General features: G+C 39.6%; 1 gene segment (V, D, J or C); it reads right to left on the bottom strand.

Moving 5' to 3' along the window:
• Positions 1 to 14,902: 14,902 nt before the first annotated feature.
• Positions 14,903 to 15,478, bottom strand: LOC134612140 (T cell receptor alpha variable 9-2-like). The segment is given in 2 exon segments: positions 14,903 to 15,291; positions 15,429 to 15,478. Coding segments are annotated over 2 exon segments (432 nt in total).
• Between the last annotated feature and the right edge of the window lie 6,070 nt (positions 15,479 to 21,548).

Below are 21,548 nucleotides of genomic sequence, written 5' to 3'. Positions count from 1 at the left end.
AAGTGCTTCGGTCTACTTCCGGTTCACATGGTCCAGACGCGGCAGCGGACGAGTTTCCTTCACCTTGCGAGTCTCGGGCTGGTACCAGAAGCCTATCCTCTCCACGAGGCTGGCTAAACTGTGAGCTACCCCACGGGCGCATCCACCGCCACGTGGTAAATCAGTTAGGGAACCCCTTCGTCCCTCCGGCTCTCCGCACTCGAGCTGTGCTCAGAGGGACCCCCTCACACGTAATCACACAGGGCACGGCGCGTAAGGTCCTCTTGCATACTTGCCGCATACCGGCTTCGTGGTTCCGACCAAACGCTGCAATCATAATTACCATTATACTTACATACGTTCCTACATAGTGGTTCCGGGCTGTCTTAGTCTGTTTCATTCATAGCACTGCTTTTCCCCGCAAGCAGGCTGGTGTTACTGTCCGTACGTAATTCAGGCAGTGTGTATGGCTGAATATCGCCACCTTGTGGCTATGTTCAAATGTGTTAAATCTAATTAATTTAAATGTCAGTATATCACTCAATGAATTTTTCTGATGGTACACTTCAGCAAAACTGTATTTAATTTTCAGATGACTTAAAAAACAGCATATCTTTTCATCCTGCTACTTGTTTCACTCACACGCCAGTTATAGATACGTCATTATTAAATCCTGTACTTTAAGTCTTTTAATTATGGTCGGTTATTTTATGTTCAAACTCGGTATTATCCTGACTTTGTTTCCCGCCTGCCGGCAGTCAATTAAACCTCTCATACGTTATACTCGGTTAAATTAAACTCTTTTAGCACGATAATCATGATGATGATTATAATAATAATAATAATAATTATAATAATAGTAATAACATTAGTAATATTAATTTCTGTTAACCTTTTCATGTCTAACGTTTTATACCTAGCAATTCATGAGTTTTAAACGCTTGTTGGTTCAATGTTGTCTTTTCTCTCACAGGTCAATTAGTATAAACTCATAGGTTATCAATTATATCAGGCATAGCCGGGCTGCTTCGGCTTTATCACCACCGGGTGGTTGGCGGCGGCTCCACAAGGCTATCTCCCCGAGTAAACCGTGAGTTGACAGTCGGGGCTTCAAACACGCCATGGGTTCCATTAACTGGGGAACCTTATGACTCTCCGGGGTCCCCAGCAACGTGTTACGAGCATATTAGCCCCCTACGTACTCACAGGGTTCGCGGCGGTAAAGGTCCTCTTTCATACTTGCCACCTACCGGCCTCATTTAGCCGATCATACGTTTCGTTAGTTTAACCCCTCTACTTACGTACGGGCCATTCCGTGGCCATTCACGCTCTGTATACATTAAAAGTTAAGTTTCATGCTATTCATATGGTTCTGGGTATATTTAGTCTTTTTATGGTATGGCAATTATTTGCAAATGTATCCCCCTGATTTATTTAGTTATGGTAATAAAAGCATGCACACACGCTCTCCATACTCTTATGTACATTTATACAGCAGCAGCTGTATGCTTTTGATATTATCTTATAGTATATAATTGTCAAAGATTCTTCATTTAGCCGTCAAGAAGGTTTTGTACTATTGTCATCTACTGTGTTTTTCTTAGTACAGTTATTTGTATACGCCCTTTAATATATACTAATCTGCCTGGGGAGTATGACTAAACAGCCAGCAATCGTACGGCTACACCATTAGTTATACTCTGTCTTTTCGCACGTTTCCCTGTACTTATCGTCATTCACATCTCCGTCTAAAACTTTCATTCAATGCTATCACACTCACGTTAATCGGTCGTCATGTACCACTGCAGATTCATGTGGTCTGGCTTTCGGTTAACTGACGTCAGCAGCAGTACCATTTGTGAATGTTTAGTTGTCAGTTTGCCTAAATTTCTATGCTTACTATTCCGATACATATGAGTCTTTCTTTAAAATCAGCCTTCCATTGTATTTATGTCTAAATTAAAAACGAACAGCTATATCCTAATCAGGATGTTTTAGGGCTATTTGGGTCATACATTCACGGTGTATTATTTTCTTAAATCATTGCTAAGGTGTTTTGGTTTATGTAAGGATGTTAAATAAGTTTATTTTACGCCCACTTCTGTCTCCTGCATCTCATGTTCCTAATTACACTAGGCTGTATTCAAATTAGATGTCAATTAAGTTAATTTTTCTTCCCTCTGGTTAAACTTTATTAGAGGTCTCAGTTTATTTATTGTACTACATTATGCACTCAGTTATAGTCCGCTTCTTCTTAACGCCGTAATGATTAGGGTGCCAATTAAGCTTGCCGTATTCCCATTTTAGCATTTGCCGGGCAGCCAGTCTATCGTTGGCCTTTATAGCGTGTTGTTATACATTTTCATGAACATTTCTGATTAAGCTCTAATGGGGTTACCCCAGCGCACATTACTAGTTACAGGGAGTACCGGCAGTTACATTCTTTCAACATCTAGTGTCCGTCCACTTAAAGTCATATAGTTAACCATTTGTATGCTTACAGCAGCCGGTAATGGAGACACTCTCATACAATTTTTTTTTCGTTTATTTTATACAAACTGTCGTTTATTTTAAAGTGAACATTCATCGTTATGTTCTTGTGGTATCATATCAAGTAGTACCACGCTGGCTTCCGCTCTGTCATAGCAGTAGTAGTTTATTCCGCTTAAACAGCGCTGATATAATCCTTCATCATGTTCTTTTCCTGTACTTTTGTCCTTGTACATACACATATTTAACGTGTACTAGGACAGGGTAATTTATTTACTAAAGTATTTTTTTTTTCCTTAAAGCAATTGTGTGTTTTGTGTATATAAACATGTTAAACTGTGGTTAATATGCTCAGCTTCTGTCTGGGGCATTAATTGTTGCTAACTAAGCTACGCTATATATATTTAAGATGACAATTAATTATGTTTTATTTTCTCCTGTTATAAGATATTCCTTCCTTCTTGGTTAAAATGCAAATGCAGCAGGTAAAGAGTTCTAGTGATCAAGTCAATTCTTCTTAACATTAGTCTACATATACGGGTCGTGTAGGTTCATTTTCAACTACAGTATACGTTGCTCAGGACAATCAGCAGGTGCGGTAACTAATAAAACCAGGTGGGATCAGAAGTAAGTTTAAACTCTCGCCAAATTAGGTATGGTCCCGTAGGCCTCTCCGCCTATTAGTCAAAGTGGTCCCGCAAGGCATACAGTCAGCCCTTCCGTTCAGAGGTTCGTGCCCAATCGGCCCAACGCATAGTTATAGCCTTGCATCATGTCATAGTTAGGGCCTCACCCGTCACGGCCAGTCGATATTACATTCTGTTACGGTCACTGAGAGGCCAACACCCCGCCACCCACCACAGTGGCACAAAGGCCCCACGAGCCAAATCATAGGTAGAGCCTCTCAAAGCCACTTGGCAAGTAGTCAGGGCGTCACCTGTCACCAACATAAGCTAGTTAATACAATTTCGCCTGTAGGCACTACGTTAGTAAGCTGGGTCACTGCAGGTCTATATGGTACTATACTGACCAAGCATCTGCTTCTCTTCCTTAGCATCTCTAATGCTTCTATACTAGGAGATGTTCTGTCAGTTACTAGCACCCCTCTCAGGACAGGCTCGGATAGAATACAATACAAACACCGTTTGGGGAATTTTTCAAGTATCACCCAACAGCAAACCCGCAACCCAGGGCATCTCCAAGCGTCCCAGAACTAATTGTGTTATAAGTTCTCTCTTACAGCATAATAGATTTCTCGCTCAGGCAGGCCTGTCGACTAACACGAGGTAAGCCTACTCTAGAGCTTACAAATGGTTTAAAGATTTTGTTCGTGATTAGCACATAATAAATGTTTTATGTTGAAACTGTTGTTGCATTCACATCTTTGGCCATATTTCCCTTAAATTAGCATACAACACTATCAAACTCTACTCAACAGGCATACAACACTACATGTTAACCAGCCATCCCAACTAAATTCCATTTTCAACGTCTTACAAAGTTAAAAGCATATTAAGAGGGTTCACAGATTATCAGCACACAATCCCATCAAAAGACTTCCCCTAGACAGTAACTGTTTAAAAGTATCTACGATATTCTCGACACAACCCCCTTTTGAATACACAACAAACCTTATTATAAATCAGCAGCTTACTTGGCTTTCTACGGGTTTTGAGACCTAAAGTTTTCTGGAATAGCAACCATTCTAAGCTTTGCCTCCAATAGTAACACCTACAAGACCACTATATCTTATCCATTTTCCTATACCAAAACAAGCCAAACAGGTCCTCCGGTAGGAATAATATCCTACCTTTACCAAATGGTGTCCCGTACCACTTTTTAGATAGTCTGATGATGTCCAAATTCACTTCCAACCTGCCAGTTCACTGTTGGCCATTCAAGGGAAGCCCCTAACAACCAAACAATTTATGTATTTCATTCGTACTCTATTTCTCAGGCTCGGACATAACCCACACGCTTTCACTGGTCACTCCTTTCACATTGGTGCAGCTTCAGCTGCCTCAGGTAGCCACGTACCGACACACATCATTAAAACACGGGAAGATGGAGATCACCTGCATACAATAGGTACATTCCTAAACCTGGAAATGATATAAGAATGACTTTCCATATATGTCTAAATAATGTTTGTATATAAATAGGCTTATATGTATTATCAGAAATCGCTTCTAATTATTTTTGCCCTCTTTTACAGGCCTAACCTCACGTCAGTTTCGGCACACCTCAACTGACTTGCTATTACTAATACTGCTTCTTTTATTATCATAGCCTAACGTCCTCGTAATGTGCCGTACACAAATAGAAGGCTTGGCCTGAAATTGTGGGAGGTACAACTTGCCCTATATAACGTACTACAATCCAGCTACCTCTCAGCGACGAACCCGGAAGTGCCCCTCCCACCGCACCCTCAATTTATAATTTCTCCTAGGTGGGCCCTCTTTTACAGGCCTAACCTCACGTCAGTTTCGGCACACCTCAACTGACTTGCTATTACTAATACTGCTTCTTTTATTATCATAGCCTAACGTCCTCGTAATGTGCCGTACACAAATATATATATATATATATATATATATATATATATATATATAAAAGTAAATGATAATCAGCACTCCCAGGTATTTGTAGAAAAATCTCTATTTTATTCCAAGAAAAATGTCAACGTTTCAGTTCCTCTAGGGAACTTTCATCAGGACAGCAAGCAACAAACAAATGAAGCAAAAAACTGTGTTTAAATAAGAACAACAATCACGACACACTTACAGATCAGCTGTGTGTGGGGGGGCCGGGCATTCCAATTACCACACTCACGGGCTGACACCATCTGCAGTCAATGTTTCCTTAAGCACCGCTCACTTCCGTGTATACACTGGTTGCCAAGGTGAGTATGACGTGAAACGCCAGGCTTTTACTCATTGGCTAACTCTCCCAGTGATGACGTTACGTATGATAAGCGCATGCGTATAGAGCAAGAGACTGCGATATAGTATCCACTACCCGATGTGGATTTGAAATATAGCCATTTCACACATCACTTACATGCAAGTATTATACCTTCATGTGTCAGGGATGCAACCCTGTCCTATCTGTGCTATCTGGTGATTCCGATCGCCGAACCCCTGGGTCAGCACCACCTGAGGTCTAAATCTCAGCGAGCGCCGTGTCATTTCGTATGCGGGCTGGTTGCCAGGGTGATATTGACGCGAAGCGCCTAACTTTCCACTTTGACCATATCCCTCCCTCTAGAAGAGGAGGCAATAGACATGAAAAATTGCTACAGAAAGAGACGTGGTGGATCAAAAAGTTGGGAACTCTTGCTCCCGATGGACTCAATGAAAAATTATCGTATATCTCTTTTCTTTAAACATATGGGTCCTAATAGGTATATGTTATATGTGTTTCTATTTTTATATGATTTTTATTCAAAGTGCTGGAGCTTTTAAATTTTCCCCATTATTGTATATTCAATCATGGTTCCAATGTTTTTTTTCAGTTTAGAACATATTGATACATCTTTGCACGACATACGTATATACAGATGCTGATTTACGAATCAGGTATATTGGGATACATCAGATTCTGGATTCTCCCTGCATACCCTTCTTCCTTATGTAGGATACAGTAGTACCATGTTTCACTTGAAAGGAGACTAGTGTCCATGATGACAATCTCCTGTTATAGTATTTACCACATATTAGATGTGGGTATGGCAGAAGCCACAGGCTATATGCACACTTTTTTGCACATGATAATATTACCACTCGTTTTTATTTTCAGACCCTTCTTTCTTCACTTGTTTACTCTATTTTGTATATACATCATAATACATTTGACACAGACCATTAGTGGTCGTGCATTTCACGTCTAATCCTTTTTTCACTTGTTATACTATTTTGTATATATATAATCATACACTTGATACTGGCCATTAGTGGTCGTTCATTTCACCTCCAATCTTGAAGATTGGTGGGTTATATTATAATCTATGGCACTGAGTTCCCTGCCTCTGTAGGATCCTTGAGATTTTTTCGATTCTGATTGTCCAAGAGCAGGCCACACCTCACAGATTAATATATTCTTATTTTTCTTTATCTACTGTACAGTCCGTAGTAACAGGCTATGGTCTATGCATACACAATTTTTTGGAACACATAGGTAGGGATGTAGGTTTCTTTTTGATACATGGAGGATATGGGGATGGGCAGGGAGAACTGCTATTATCCTGTGTATCGACTTACATATTATGTGGCATCTGGTCAGATTTCAAATCCGTTCCGGGTACTAACACTATACCGAGGGTCTATCTCAGACGCATGCGCGTCAATCTCCATGGTTACACAGAATGCAGGAGCTTGGAGAATTAGCCAATGGGGGAAAGTTAGGCGCTTCGCGTCAATATCACCCTGGCAACCAGCCCGCATACGAAATGACACGGCGCTCGCTGAGATTTAGACCTCAGGTGGTGCTGACCCAGGGGTTCGGCGATCGGAATCACCAGATAGCACAGATAGGACAGGGTTGCATCCCTGACACATGAAGGTATAATACTTGCATGTAAGTGATGTGTGAAATGGCTATATTTCAAATCCACATCGGGTAGTGGATACTATATCGCAGTCTCTTGCTCTATACGCATGCGCTTATCATACGTAACGTCATCACTGGGAGAGTTAGCCAATGAGTAAAAGCCTGGCGTTTCACGTCATACTCACCTTGGCAACCAGTGTATACACGGAAGTGAGCGGTGCTTAAGGAAACATTGACTGCAGATGGTGTCAGCCCGTGAGTGTGGTAATTGGAATGCCCGGCCCCCCCACACACAGCTGATCTGTAAGTGTGTCGTGATTGTTGTTCTTATTTAAACACAGTTTTTTGCTTCATTTGTTTGTTGCTTGCTGTCCTGATGAAAGTTCCCTAGAGGAACTGAAACGTTGACATTTTTCTTGGAATAAAATAGAGATTTTTCTACAAATACCTGGGAGTGCTGATTATCATTTACTTTTATTGAATAGTGCAATCGAGCACCAGGTCATCATAACCGTAAGTAGGAGTGCAAGGCTTTTTTCTTTTTTGTTTATATACTACAGAGTGTCCTGGCACAACACTCAGCCTATGCACCCACAATTATCCTTTGGGAGGATATAAAGATTACACAGACTGTTCTATAAGGACGACAACATTGCTGTATTTTTGTTTTTAACTTGAAAATATTTTTTGTGCTGAAGTACCCGTTTGATGCAAATTAATTACTAACTATATTTATTGCGCTTGGACAAACATTATCCAGAAGCCACTACTTGAAGGATCAAGCTATAACAGGATAGGCATAATATGACATTGGGATTCTTACATTTGTAAATAGAAAGCTTTCTTTCCCATATTTCCTTGGAAACATTGCCTATCTCTGGAGCTTGCCTGATTATCAGGAGTCTGCTGGCTGGGTACTCAATCAGCATATTTAGTTCATTGCTCTTAAAGGAGCCTCCGGTACCATACATGTACCATTGGATCACCATATGTTTTTGTGTTTAGAGATTTTTTATACTAATTCAATAAAAGTTAAGTCTTATTCATAGAATTTTGTTTGGAAATCCGCCACATAGACCTGGGATTCTCCTAACACCTCTCCGCTTGTCAAATTGGCAGAATATCAACCCTCCTGACTTGTAACATCATGATGGAATGCTATGGGGACACTACAGGTGAGGATTCGTCCCAAATGGAGACATTACAGTTTACTGATGAACAAGCTCAAAATATTTTATGGGACACCTCCAGCTTGGAACTTCCCACTACAATTACCATCAAAGACGTGTACTTCAAATTATTAAAATTAAAGAAGAGAGAAGTTGACTTGGACCTTCATGGCCTCTTTCTATCAGACTATCATAAGGCCAAACAAATCCCAAGAGGGTTCAGAGTACAGAACGTACCTACTATAGGGAGGATGAAACCCAAAGTGAGGAGAAATTGGACGTCTGTCCTTAATAAGTGTTCCTTGGATCTGATGTTGGTCATAATCCAGGATGTCAAGGAGGATTTACAAGAAGTCCGGATCAAAATACAACAGATAGAAAGTGAGCATGCTGTGCTCCTCAACTCACAAGAAGGTATTGGTCAACAATTGAAACTCAGTGAGGATATTCTCAAATACAAAAACCAACTAGTAAAGTTCAAACGGCAAAAGATGGAGAGGGTTAGAATGGATTACAGTGAAAATCAAGTATACAGATGGTTGATGGGGGACCAAAGACAGAGACCTAGACGCTTCCGCAAAAGAATTATCAAACCTAACGTCTCCACCATAGATATAACTTCGGGAGAGTCGGCCTCAGAAAATGAGGGATCTTCATCGCAAAAGTCGGTCACTTTTTTAGGGATAAGCGACCAAACAGAGACGACTTCTCCTCCACGCAAAATCACCAGGAGTACGTTAAGAAACGAAAGAGACATGTTACACGGAGGGGCCAGAGGGGGCATCCCCACTGGACTCAGGGACAAACCACCCCTCCGGAAATAATTCCGGTCTTTAATCTATCGGATAGGGAGATGTCAAGGGAAGAAATTGATATCCTTAATAAAGGTCTCTCCTACATCCCCACCACATTACCCAACCAGTTTCTATGGGATGTGGAACTTTTCAAATTTGGTAGACAATTAAGATTAAAAGATTTTTTTCAGAAACCATCATTAGAACGATCATTGGAACAAGAGCAGGGTGCCATGCATAGATTTAAAATTGCGAGCAAATTTGATCCACCTGTCTGTCATCCGACCATTAAAACTTTCCTTACACTAATGAAAACTGAAATGGAGGAAATAGTATTGAATCAGCGTCCAACACACTCTAATCTCTCAAAAAAACAGAGAGCGATTATTCGACAACTATCTCAAGATGCCTCAATCATAATTCGTCCGGCGGATAAAGGAGGGGGAATTGTGATACAAAACTACAAGGATTATGCTCTGGAGATATACAGACAGTTGGAAGATACAAACACCTATCAAGTTCTTGAAGGCGATCCCACGAAAGAGATAGCGCAGAAAATTCATGATACTCTGAGATTTGGAGTGATGGCAGGGTTCATCGATATACAATTATCACAGTTTCTGGAGAAAAGAAATCCCCGGATACCTGTCATTTATACTCTCCCGAAAATCCACAAGCACCCCTCCAAGCCTCCCGGAAGACCGATTGTATCGGCAGTGGATGGAATCTTAGAGCCCATAGCTAAATACTTGGACTTTTTATTTAAAGTACCGGTCTATGCAATTCCTACATGCATAAGAGACACGGCACAATTAATAGAAGAGTTGAAAAAGATAAAAACGGTGAATGAACACATCACTCTAATCACTCTGGATGTCTCCAGCTTGTACACAGTGATACCCCACGACGGGGGCATTGAGGCCATGAGAACACTATTATGTGAAACTGAACACTATCGAGGTCCCCCTATAGAGTTCACGTTGGATTTGCTAGCCCTGGCTTTGGAAAATAACTATTTTAGATTCGAAACCAAGTGGTATCTACAAAAAGCGGGGACGTCCATGGGGGCGGCGATGGCCCCCATGTACGCGAACTCATATATGTACCAGTACGAGAGGGAGCATATCCTCACAAAATATTCGGGACACATTCTCAAGTATTTTCGATACATAGATGATATCTTAATTCTATGGAAGGGGGGACCTGAGGATGCAATTAAATTTGTTGAAAATATTAATGGATTAGAATCACCAATCAGAGTCACATCAAATATCAGCAAGGAGAAAATACAATACCTTGATTTGGAGATCATACTCGACCAAGGAGTGATAGAATACCAATTATATACGAAACCCACGGACCGAAACACCTTACTTCATTATGAGAGTGCGCACCCTAAACACGTGAAGGACTCATTGCCTTATTCACAATTTCTGAGAGTTATCAGGAATAACTCTAGGGTAGCCCAGTGTGAAGTACAGCTACAACAAATGTACAACAAATTTTTAATTAGGGGCTATACACGGAAAATTTTGGATAGAGCCCTTAAGAGAGTGAGGCACCACGCAACAGAGAAAGCGCAGCAACCAAGCGATAGGACATTAGGGATCCCTTTCCCAATGACATATAACACTTCCACCTCTAGGGTTTGTCAAACGGTAACCAAGAATTGGCACATGATGGAAAAGGACTCTAGCCTCCCGGAAAGCATCCGGAAGAAACCAATGTTTTCCTACAAAAATAGCAGGAGCCTGAGAAATCTGCTGGTACATACGGACCCAATTCAAAGTTACATGCCTACCAATAAGAACAACATCAATAACGGATGTGTGAGGTGTTTGGGGTGTGTCACTTGCGGACACCTTATCCCATGTAAGAGCTTTAATCATCCTCATTCAGGTCAGGTATTTAAGATTCTACATAGGATAGGTTGCCGAACAGATTTCGTAATATACAAATTATCATGCCCATGTGGACTGCACTATGTGGGCAAGACAGAAACTGCCCTATGCGAACGGATAAGAGGCCACAGGTCGAGCATTCGCCTTGCCTATAGGGATAAAAAGTCGGACAAACCAGTGGCTCGCCACTTTTTGGAGAAGGGCCATCCTCTAGCAACACTGAAATGTGTAGCGATTGACCATATCCCTCCCTCTAGAAGAGGAGGCAATAGACATGAAAAATTGCTACAGAAAGAGACGTGGTAGATCAAAAAGTTGGGAACTCTTGCTCCCGATGGACTCAATGAAAAATTATCGTATATCTCTTTTCTTTAAACATATGGGTCCTAATAGGTATATGTTATATGTGTTTCTATTTTTATATGATTTTTATTCAAAGTGCTGGAGCTTTTAAATTTTCCCCATTATTGTATATTCAATCATGGTTCCAATGTTTTTTTTCAGTTTAGAACATATTGATACATCTTTGCACGACATACGTATATACAGATGCTGATTTACGAATCAGGTATATTGGGATACATCAGATTCTGGATTCTCCCTGCATACCCTTCTTCCTTATGTAGGATACAGTAGTACCATGTTTCACTTGAAAGGAGACTAGTGTCCATGATGACAATCTCCTGTTATAGTATTTACCACATATTAGATGTGGGTATGGCAGAAGCCACAGGCTATATGCACACTTTTTTGCACATGATAATATTACCACTCGTTTTTATTTTCAGACCCTTCTTTCTTCACTTGTTTACTCTATTTTGTATATACATCATAATACATTTGACACAGACCATTAGTGGTCGTGCATTTCACGTCTAATCCTTTTTTCACTTGTTATACTATTTTGTATATATATAATCATACACTTGATACTGGCCATTAGTGGTCGTTCATTTCACCTCCAATCTTGAAGATTGGTGGGTTATATTATAATCTATGGCACTGAGTTCCCTGCCTCTGTAGGATCCTTGAGATTTTTTCGATTCTGATTGTCCAAGAGCAGGCCACACCTCACAGATTAATATATTCTTATTTTTCTTTATCTACTGTACAGTCCGTAGTAACAGGCTATGGTCTATGCATACACAATTTTTTGGAACACATAGGTAGGGATGTAGGTTTCTTTTTGATACATGGAGGATATGGGGATGGGCAGGGAGAACTGCTATTATCCTGTGTATCGACTTACATATTATGTGGCATCTGGTCAGATTTCAAATCCGTTCCGGGTACTAACACTATACCGAGGGTCTATCTCAGACGCATGCGCGTCAATCTCCGTGGTTACACAGAATGCAGGAGCTTGGAGAATTAGCCAATGGGGGAAAGTTAGGCGCTTCGCGTCAATATCACCCTGGCAACCAGCCCGCATACGAAATGACACGGCGCTCGCTGAGATTTAGACCTCAGGTGGTGCTGACCCAGGGGTTCGGCGATCGGAATCACCAGATAGCACAGATAGGACAGGGTTGCATCCCTGACACATGAAGGTATAATACTTGCATGTAAGTGATGTGTGAAATGGCTATATTTCAAATCCACATCGGGTAGTGGATACTATATCGCAGTCTCTTGCTCTATACGCATGCGCTTATCATACGTAACGTCATCACTGGGAGAGTTAGCCAATGAGTAAAAGCCTGGCGTTTCACGTCATACTCACCTTGGCAACCAGTGTATACACGGAAGTGAGCGGTGCTTAAGGAAACATTGACTGCAGATGGTGTCAGCCCGTGAGTGTGGTAATTGGAATGCCCGGCCCCCCCACACACAGCTGATCTGTAAGTGTGTCGTGATTGTTGTTCTTATTTAAACACAGTTTTTTGCTTCATTTGTTTGTTGCTTGCTGTCCTGATGAAAGTTCCCTAGAGGAACTGAAACGTTGACATTTTTCTTGGAATAAAATAGAGATTTTTCTACAAATACCTGGGAGTGCTGATTATCATTTACTTTTATTGAATAGTGCAATCGAGCACCAGGTCATCATAACCGTAAGTAGGAGTGCAAGGCTTTTTTCTTTTTTGTTTATATATATATATATATATATATACAATAAATGCAATTCAAAACAAGGATATTATTCCTTAAAACTAAATAAGCTGCTTTTCGTATGTTTTTAAAAATTGTTTAAATAAAATTAACTTTTTAACAGTTTTTTTCTTTTTGTTTTAATTTTCAATATTTAGTATGAGTTAAACAAGCAATATATAGGACTTTCCAAAGATCGCAAAAACCAACGGAATTTATCTACTAACCCGATGGACTATGGGTATAGTAGTTCGAAGAACCGGAACTAAGGATGGAACTACCAAGAGAGAACTGCATCTCGGGAATGGTAGTTCCAAAAGTAAACCGGAAGTGACGCAACGGCAAATTATGCACACAAAGGAGATCACCTGGGTCTCCATTATAGGATTGGATAATGAGTTAGAAAGGCGGGATTTTGAAATTCCTGAAGACCGGACACAGAGCAAGGGACTGCATACCAGCTGAAAAAGCCAAATGTGAGGGAGAAACGCGTTTTGGTAAAGGAGAAGAGGAAGCCGACTATTATATATTGTATTTGTTTATGATACTTTTTTTTTGATAATTTCATACAATAAATTATTTATACCTACCTATCTTCATCTCCATCTTGCACCTTGGATCCGGTAAGGATAGTGTCACACTTCAAATTGACACAAACCTATAAACTTAGAGCCACTAACAAAAAGGCTCTAAAAAAGGTGAGCACTCATCTTTTAATTGTTTTAATTACCAACATTTATAATACTGCACCCAGAGGTTCATTGTTTTGTCTCTCCCTCTTATATGTACTGCTGTGAGGAATAAAGGGAAGCAAACTACACAAAAGGGGTACAGTTGTCTACCTTAAAGGTGCGTAAGTTTAAGTGTTTAGTGCCTATACCCACATAAAAGGCTCAAAAAAAATTGAGTTTATTTTCACTCAAGCACTAAATAAACACTTTACTTTTGCCATACAGTATTATACCATTTTTTGTCTCTTGTTTTATTTTTTTCATATATAACTCCCGCATATTCTGAGGGGTAAGTGTATGTTTTGTATGTCACTTTCTTCTGTGTTGGGAAGGTGGAAACACCAACCAGGCTCTTAGCTGTGTTTTTCTTGATGTTTTTGTTTACGTCTAATGCAGGCCTGCCATCAGAAATTTTGGGGCCCCTTATACAACTCAATGTCTGTGTGTGTGGTGGATGTAGTGTGTGTATATTATGTATATATATATATATATATATATATATATATATAACAAATAGAGAGAGAGAGGGGGAGAGAGATACACATACAATGTGTGTTTGAATGTAAGCATGTTTTTGTATGGAGTTTGTGTGTGTACACACAGTGGTACACATACACACATATACACACACACACTTATACACACACACACACACATACAGACATACACACTGACACACACACACACACACACACACACACACACAGACACATACTGACACACAGACATATAGACATAAATAATGGCACACATACATACTGACATACAGGCACACAAACTGACACACACACATACTGACACAAACAGACATACATACTAACTCACAGACATACAGACACACATAGTGACACATACAGACATACCTACTGATACACAAACATACATACTGACACACACACATACTGACACACAAACATACTGAAACACACACAGACATTTATTTTGACACACATACTGACATACAGACACACATATTAACACAAACACATACATATTGACACACAAACACATACAGATACACACACAGATATACTGACACAGACACACACATACATTGACACACAGACATACATATTGAAACAGAGACATGCTGACACAATACAGACATACATACTGACACACATACACACAGACATTTTTACCATAGAACAAGTATGTAAATACATAATCAATAGAAGGAATGAAAAGAAAAACAGTCACACTCATGAACTGGTTATACATCCTTGTGTCAGCACCTTGGACAGAGTCAGGGCTTCTTGTACAGTGCAGTCTGCAGACAAAGACACTGTGGGCCTCAGAGCACAATAATACACCCCAGAGTCAGACACTGTGACATCAGAAATCTTCAGGTATGTGGATTTGGTCTCTTTATCTACTTCAGATTCATGTTTTTCACCAGGTATTTTCTCCACTTTGCTGAACAGATGTCTCAGTAATATAAACTGAGGTCTCTCGCCTGGTTTTTGAATGTACCAGTGGAGATATGGGTTGCTGTCAGCTGTCTCATACGTACAGTTCAATGTTTTGTCATCCCCATCATCTACAGTCACATAAGAGGTTGGTTGATTGACACTGTCTGCCCTGGAAAGACCTGTAATTAATCAATGACATGTAAACGGTTCTGTCCTGTCATCCGGTCATGTGCATACTATGAATAAACAGTTATTAATATTTACCATCAAATACAATGACTCAATAAAAATATTTAATATGCCTACCTCATCTTACCTGTTATACAGATATAAATTGCTGCACTCAGCCACAGCCTCATGTTACGGTCTCTCTGTATGCAACTACACAGAGCGCTCACTGTTTATGCTGGGTATACTGGAGACAAGGTTCTCATAGATGCTATTTATGGTGGTGGGAGGAGCCTGGGGAAAAATCACTTAGCTTTTCTACAAATAAAACTATGATGGCTCTAAATCTGGTGTAACACACAGGAGTTTATACTATGATATTCCCCTGGACTGACTGCTTGTACCATACCACAATGGACAGATAATATTAGACATGTGTGATTCATATTCCTGATCAAACCATGGCAGCAGTAAATGAGCTAAAGTGAACCAACTTTATATCAAAATTAGAATACCACATTGGGTTAATTCCTGTCACATAATAAGAGGGAATCTAAAGTGGCTTATTCACTAAATTTCAACTTGTATTACATTTAAAATGGAATTGCAAAATCTTGGCAACAACAACAATAATTCTTTGTACAATAACTATAATATTTTGTGACTATAGCCGAGTTAGATAATTTTTTAAAATGAGCTATTGATGCACAACATTGTTATTTAGTTTTGAATTCTTTAAGATTTGAAGTTTAGTGAATAAACCCATGCAGTGTACATTTATTCACTAACGCGAGATATTGCTAAAAAATTGTCTTGTCTAATAAAGTTTTATTTCTGGTGATACATGTAGAAGGTATGCAGAATTTGACACAAATGATATGAAACACGGCTCTGCAGTTCGTCAGTGGTACAGGCTGGTGATGTAATAAGGCACATAATAATTATTTTAATTTTAAGCTTTGTTTGGATAAACCTCACTACTTATTTGAAGAGTTTAATGATCTGGAATCTTGTTATTTTAAGGTAATCTGGAATTCTAAATCAGTGGTAGTCAACCTTTTTCTAACTACCGCCCACTAATGCATCTTTTTGGTTGAAAAAATTTCCTTACCGCCCACCAGTTTTCGCGCAAGTGCGGAATATTTTTTTCGAAAGGAGGGTGTTTTAAAAAAAATAAATGTACGTACATTTATCTTTTTATTTGCAATTAATGCATGTTTATAATGTTTTTAACTTTATAAAAAGTTTAATGAGAAAACAATAAAGTAAATTGAAATTACCTTTACTAGTGATTAATGAGATCCTTGAGGTTGTAAGGAACAAACGAAGGTCTCCTCTTTCGGTGATATTCAGACGACTTCTCTGTTTCCGCATAATATGATTTATCATCTGTGCGTCAGCTCCCCTCTTCTCCCTCCTCAATTCCCCTCCCCACCTTTTTTCCCCCCTTTTTTTAACCTTCCTTATAGCAATGCCCAGTAGGAAGGCTGAGCTAGGTATCCCACTATAACAGACTGGCACACATACATACAGACATACAGACATACAGACATACAGACAGACAGACAGACAGACAGACAGGCACACACACACACACAAAGACATACATACAAAGACACATACACATACAGACAGACACACATACATACACACATATATACAGACAGACACACACACGACACATACATACACACATATATACAGACAGACACACACACACACGACACATACAAAGACACACACACACACGACACATACAAAGACACACACACACACAAAGACATACATACAAAGACACACACACACAAAGACATACATACAAAGACACACACACACAAAGACATACATACAAAGACACACACACACAAGACATACATACAAAGACACACACACAAGACATACATACAAAGACACACACACACACAAGACATACATACAAAGACACACACACACACACGACATACATACAAACACACACACACAAGACATGCATACAAAGACACACACACGACATACATACAAAGACAAGACACACATATATACAGACATACACACAGACACAAACAAGACATACATACAAAGACAAGACACATGTATACAGACATACACACACACAAGACACATACATAAGACACACACAGGACATACATACAAAGACAAGACACACATATATACAGACATACACACACACACAAGACACATACATAAGACACACATACAGACACACACACAAGACATACATACAAACACAAGACACATGTATACAGACATACACACAAGACACTTACATAAGACACACATACAGACACACACACACAAGACATACATACAAACACAAGACACATGTATACAGACATACACACAAGACACATACATAAGACACACACAAGACATACATACAAAGACAAGACACACATATATACAGACATACACACACACATAAGACACACACAAGACATACATACAAAGACAAGACACATGTATACAGACATACACACACACAAGACACTTACATAAGACACACACAAGACATACATACAGACACACACAAGACATACATACAAAGACACATACACAAACAAACACACATTATATTTAAGTCACCCTCCTGTTTCCTACCTTTAAGGTGCAGGAGGGTGACTTTCCCTGGGGTCCAGTGGTGGCTCAGGTGCATGGGAGTCAGAGTTCCCACTCTGACTCCCTCCTCCTCCTTCCTCCCGCGCGGCTCTCTGTATGCTGGGAGGAGTGACCGGGGAATCACTTCCTCCCAGCAGATTTGATGTCATCACAGGGGGCCCGGTCGCGCTGTTAAAGCGCCCAGCGCTGACTGGGCCCCCTCACAATCCACATCCATCGGGTGGCCCTGACAGCATGGGCCACCCGATGGACCCCTCCATATGCGGCCCCGGCGGTTTGCCGCCGGGGCCGCAAGTGGTGATGGCGGTACCCAGTCACAGTGGTACCGCCGGCTCGCGCCCGCCCGCCTGCCCAATTTATAAAAAAAAAAATTGAAAATCCCTACCGCCCACCTGGAATCCTGAAACGCCCACTAGTGGGCGGTAGGGACCAGGTTGACGACCCATGTTCTAAATAGTATGAGCTACGTGCAACTCAAGAAGAGTCCTCTTGAGTAAGTTACAGTATTTTAATGCATCCCATACGTCAGGAAGCTTGCTTTAGAAATTAGAAGTGATTTCAGCTCCATCTAGTTGCTCTTCTCAGTTATGACACCATATAAGTGAAAGAAGAATTTATAGAAGTATAGATAAAGCATATGGAAGGGGGAGTTGAAATTTTAGTATTGCACTCATTTGGCATTCAGAAACTTTTTTTATCTCCATGGTATTAGTCAGAATTTTGTCAGTTTCTAGGTTTTGGTCCTTTAAGCTTTTAATATTTTTCTTCTATTTTTAAACCATTTATTAACTTGCCTGGGATCCACTTGCTGCTGTTCATTTAGTTCTTTTCGAGCCAGAACTTGCTGAATTGAGTTTCCATTAGCTCTCCTGAGATAAACTCTGCCAAGCCAGATCAGCTCATTGGCCAAGAGAATTACCTATATCTAGAAAATGATTTAGTTACTATGGATACTATTCCTTTCCATTCATTAGCACTTTGCTATAGCTTTTTTTTTATATTAAAATGCTTTGGATACAATTCTGTATATCTGGATGGACACTTTGTGTAGCATGCTGTGACATTCCAGCACTCAGTGCCCTCAAATCGGGTATTCTGTGTTAGTCTACAAGGTAGGAACAATTCTAGAGGCATTAGGATTTGGAGAACAAAAGTATACAATAGATGGATTTAACTCAAATGATGAGGGAGTGGGAATACAAAAAGGACATTGAGATATGGATAGATCACGGAAGAGAGAAAGAAGAGAAGAGAGGTAGCTTTTATAAAGGGCCCAATTAAAACTCATACAGATGATGGAGATGCAAGAAGAAAAGAAGTGTAAACAAATGGGGAATTCAGTATTTTAAAACTAGAGAAATCAGCGAGGTAGCAAATAGAGAAGAAGAGTTGAGTCTAGAAATCAGTGAATCAAAATAGTCCAGGCACTAATAATTCTGTTACTTGATTTCTACAGAATATATGCTTTAACATATTCTTCATTACTGATAAATTGTATTTATTTTTCCAAACAATTGTCTTTCTTCATGACCATGAGAGTCAGGTTTAAGTACTTTGTCTAGTGATATGGTAATTCTACATGTGTAAAGTTCTAGTATACCTAAATGTCTATGAACTGTTTTATATTTCAGATTTCAGGTTAAAAACCAAACAAAGGATACCCAAAGGTGTCCACCATCAAAAAAAGTAGTGATATATAATAGTTTTGTGATCCCATAGTCTACATTGTCCCATAGAAAAGTCTTGGTTCCTTCGGTTTGTAATATTGCAGTATTGTTTTAGCTTCTTGGTTCATGCATTTCAATGTTGTGGCATGTACATGCGAGACACCCTTGTTTATCATTGTTTCTGACTGTTTCTATATTATGTTGCATGACAAAACTAACAATACTGGGTTATAATTTATTGAATGGTAACATTACATTGTGATATGATTATATGCCATACATATTTTTTTCATATAACATTTTCCAGATAATTAATTAATTTCATATAACAAATCCAGATAATTATTAAAAGTCTTGTGGCTATTTTGATATCCATTCAGGTTTATGTGCATTCATCTTGTTTCTTTTTCCAAATCATTAAACCCATAAAAGCTCAGATAATATATTGTTGTAAATCTTATAATTTAAGTCTTAGTATCTTGTTTAGATATAAGCACAACAGTACTTATATTATTGTTCTTATTGATAATGATAAAGCAGAGATGACCCAATATAGATGTATGCACACCCACATGACCATGTGCAGTCTGTCTGATGTAATCACGTGCTGTCCATCCAAGGCAAGTAGAAGAGGCTTGTCACTTGGGAGACGGGTGTATTAGAATCAAACAAACCATTGCAGTACACACGTAGAACTGTGCCATACAGAGATAACATATGTCCAACACAAAATGTAACATTCCAAATTCATAACAGATGCAAACACACAGCATATTCCTATTGAAGAAGAATAATAGATTAGGACCTACAGGGCTTTTATTTCACATGAAATATTCATATATGAAACATAATTTAGTATGAATACAATCTAAAAGATTTTGAGAATGTAAGAAATTTTATTTTTCAAATGCTGCGTGACATATTACTGTGAATGCCATAATACTCTTAACTTTTACTGCAATAAAAAAAGTGCACATTTTTGTGTTCAGTGATGTCTCACAAGTACAAGAGTACTCTCAATATACCGGTTTTATGGGGTTTAGAAAGTTACAGGGTTAAATATATGTGTAACGGATCACCTGGCACCCCGACTGGGTACCTCCATTGATGGATGCTCTTAGTGCTTCCCGAGGGCTTCAAGCACTCCACTTGACACAATAAGCACTGCAGACCCCACGAACCACCACAACTTGGTTGGGGTCTCGCCATCTCCTACCCACCCTGGACCTAGGACAAGGCTCCAGGTTACAGTGGGTGAACCTCTCTTTCCCCAGAGAGCGAAGCAGGAACAGGAACGAGCTCTTAGTGATTATAGCAAGGGAGTATGCAGAGCATTGCAATCCCTTGTAGCAGATTCCCCCAATAAAAGACAGGACTCTAAATTGAGGGTAAAGTAGAACTGGTTTAATGAGCATACAGGTCTTTCTTATATATACATTTCCCCACAAGGTTACCACCCACGTGGACCTTGTGGAACACAGGACACAAAGTTACAACAGCCAATCAACACAGTACAGTACAGTCAGACACTTATTATCACGGGCAGAAAATATACAGTTTTACCCAGAAACACCCCAAAACACAAACATATCCCCATAAATGAAGGGTAACACCCTATGAGCAGTGTACATGATCCAGGAGCTGACTGGCAAGAAATGATTAACATATAAAAATGATGATATATTGGTTATGAGGAAATAAAAAGTAATAGATAAAAAAAATGAAAGGAGATACAAATACTTTAAAATGAACGCTATCTCTGTAAAGAGACAGTGAGAAACTAAAATAGAGAAACTATTTTAGTTTCTCACTGTCTCTTTACAGAGATAGCGTTCATTTTAAAGTATTTGTATCTCCTTTTTTTTTAATCTATTACCGTATTTTTCGCTCCATAAGACGCACTTTTTTTCCCCTCAAAAGTGAGGGGAAATGTCTGTGCGTCTTATGGAGCGAATATGAAGGTT

This window comes from Pelobates fuscus, chromosome 5 (assembly GCF_036172605.1).
Source record: "Pelobates fuscus isolate aPelFus1 chromosome 5, aPelFus1.pri, whole genome shotgun sequence".
Lineage (NCBI taxonomy): Eukaryota > Metazoa > Chordata > Amphibia > Anura > Pelobatidae > Pelobates > Pelobates fuscus.
This window is presented reverse-complemented; position numbering and strand designations above follow the sequence as displayed.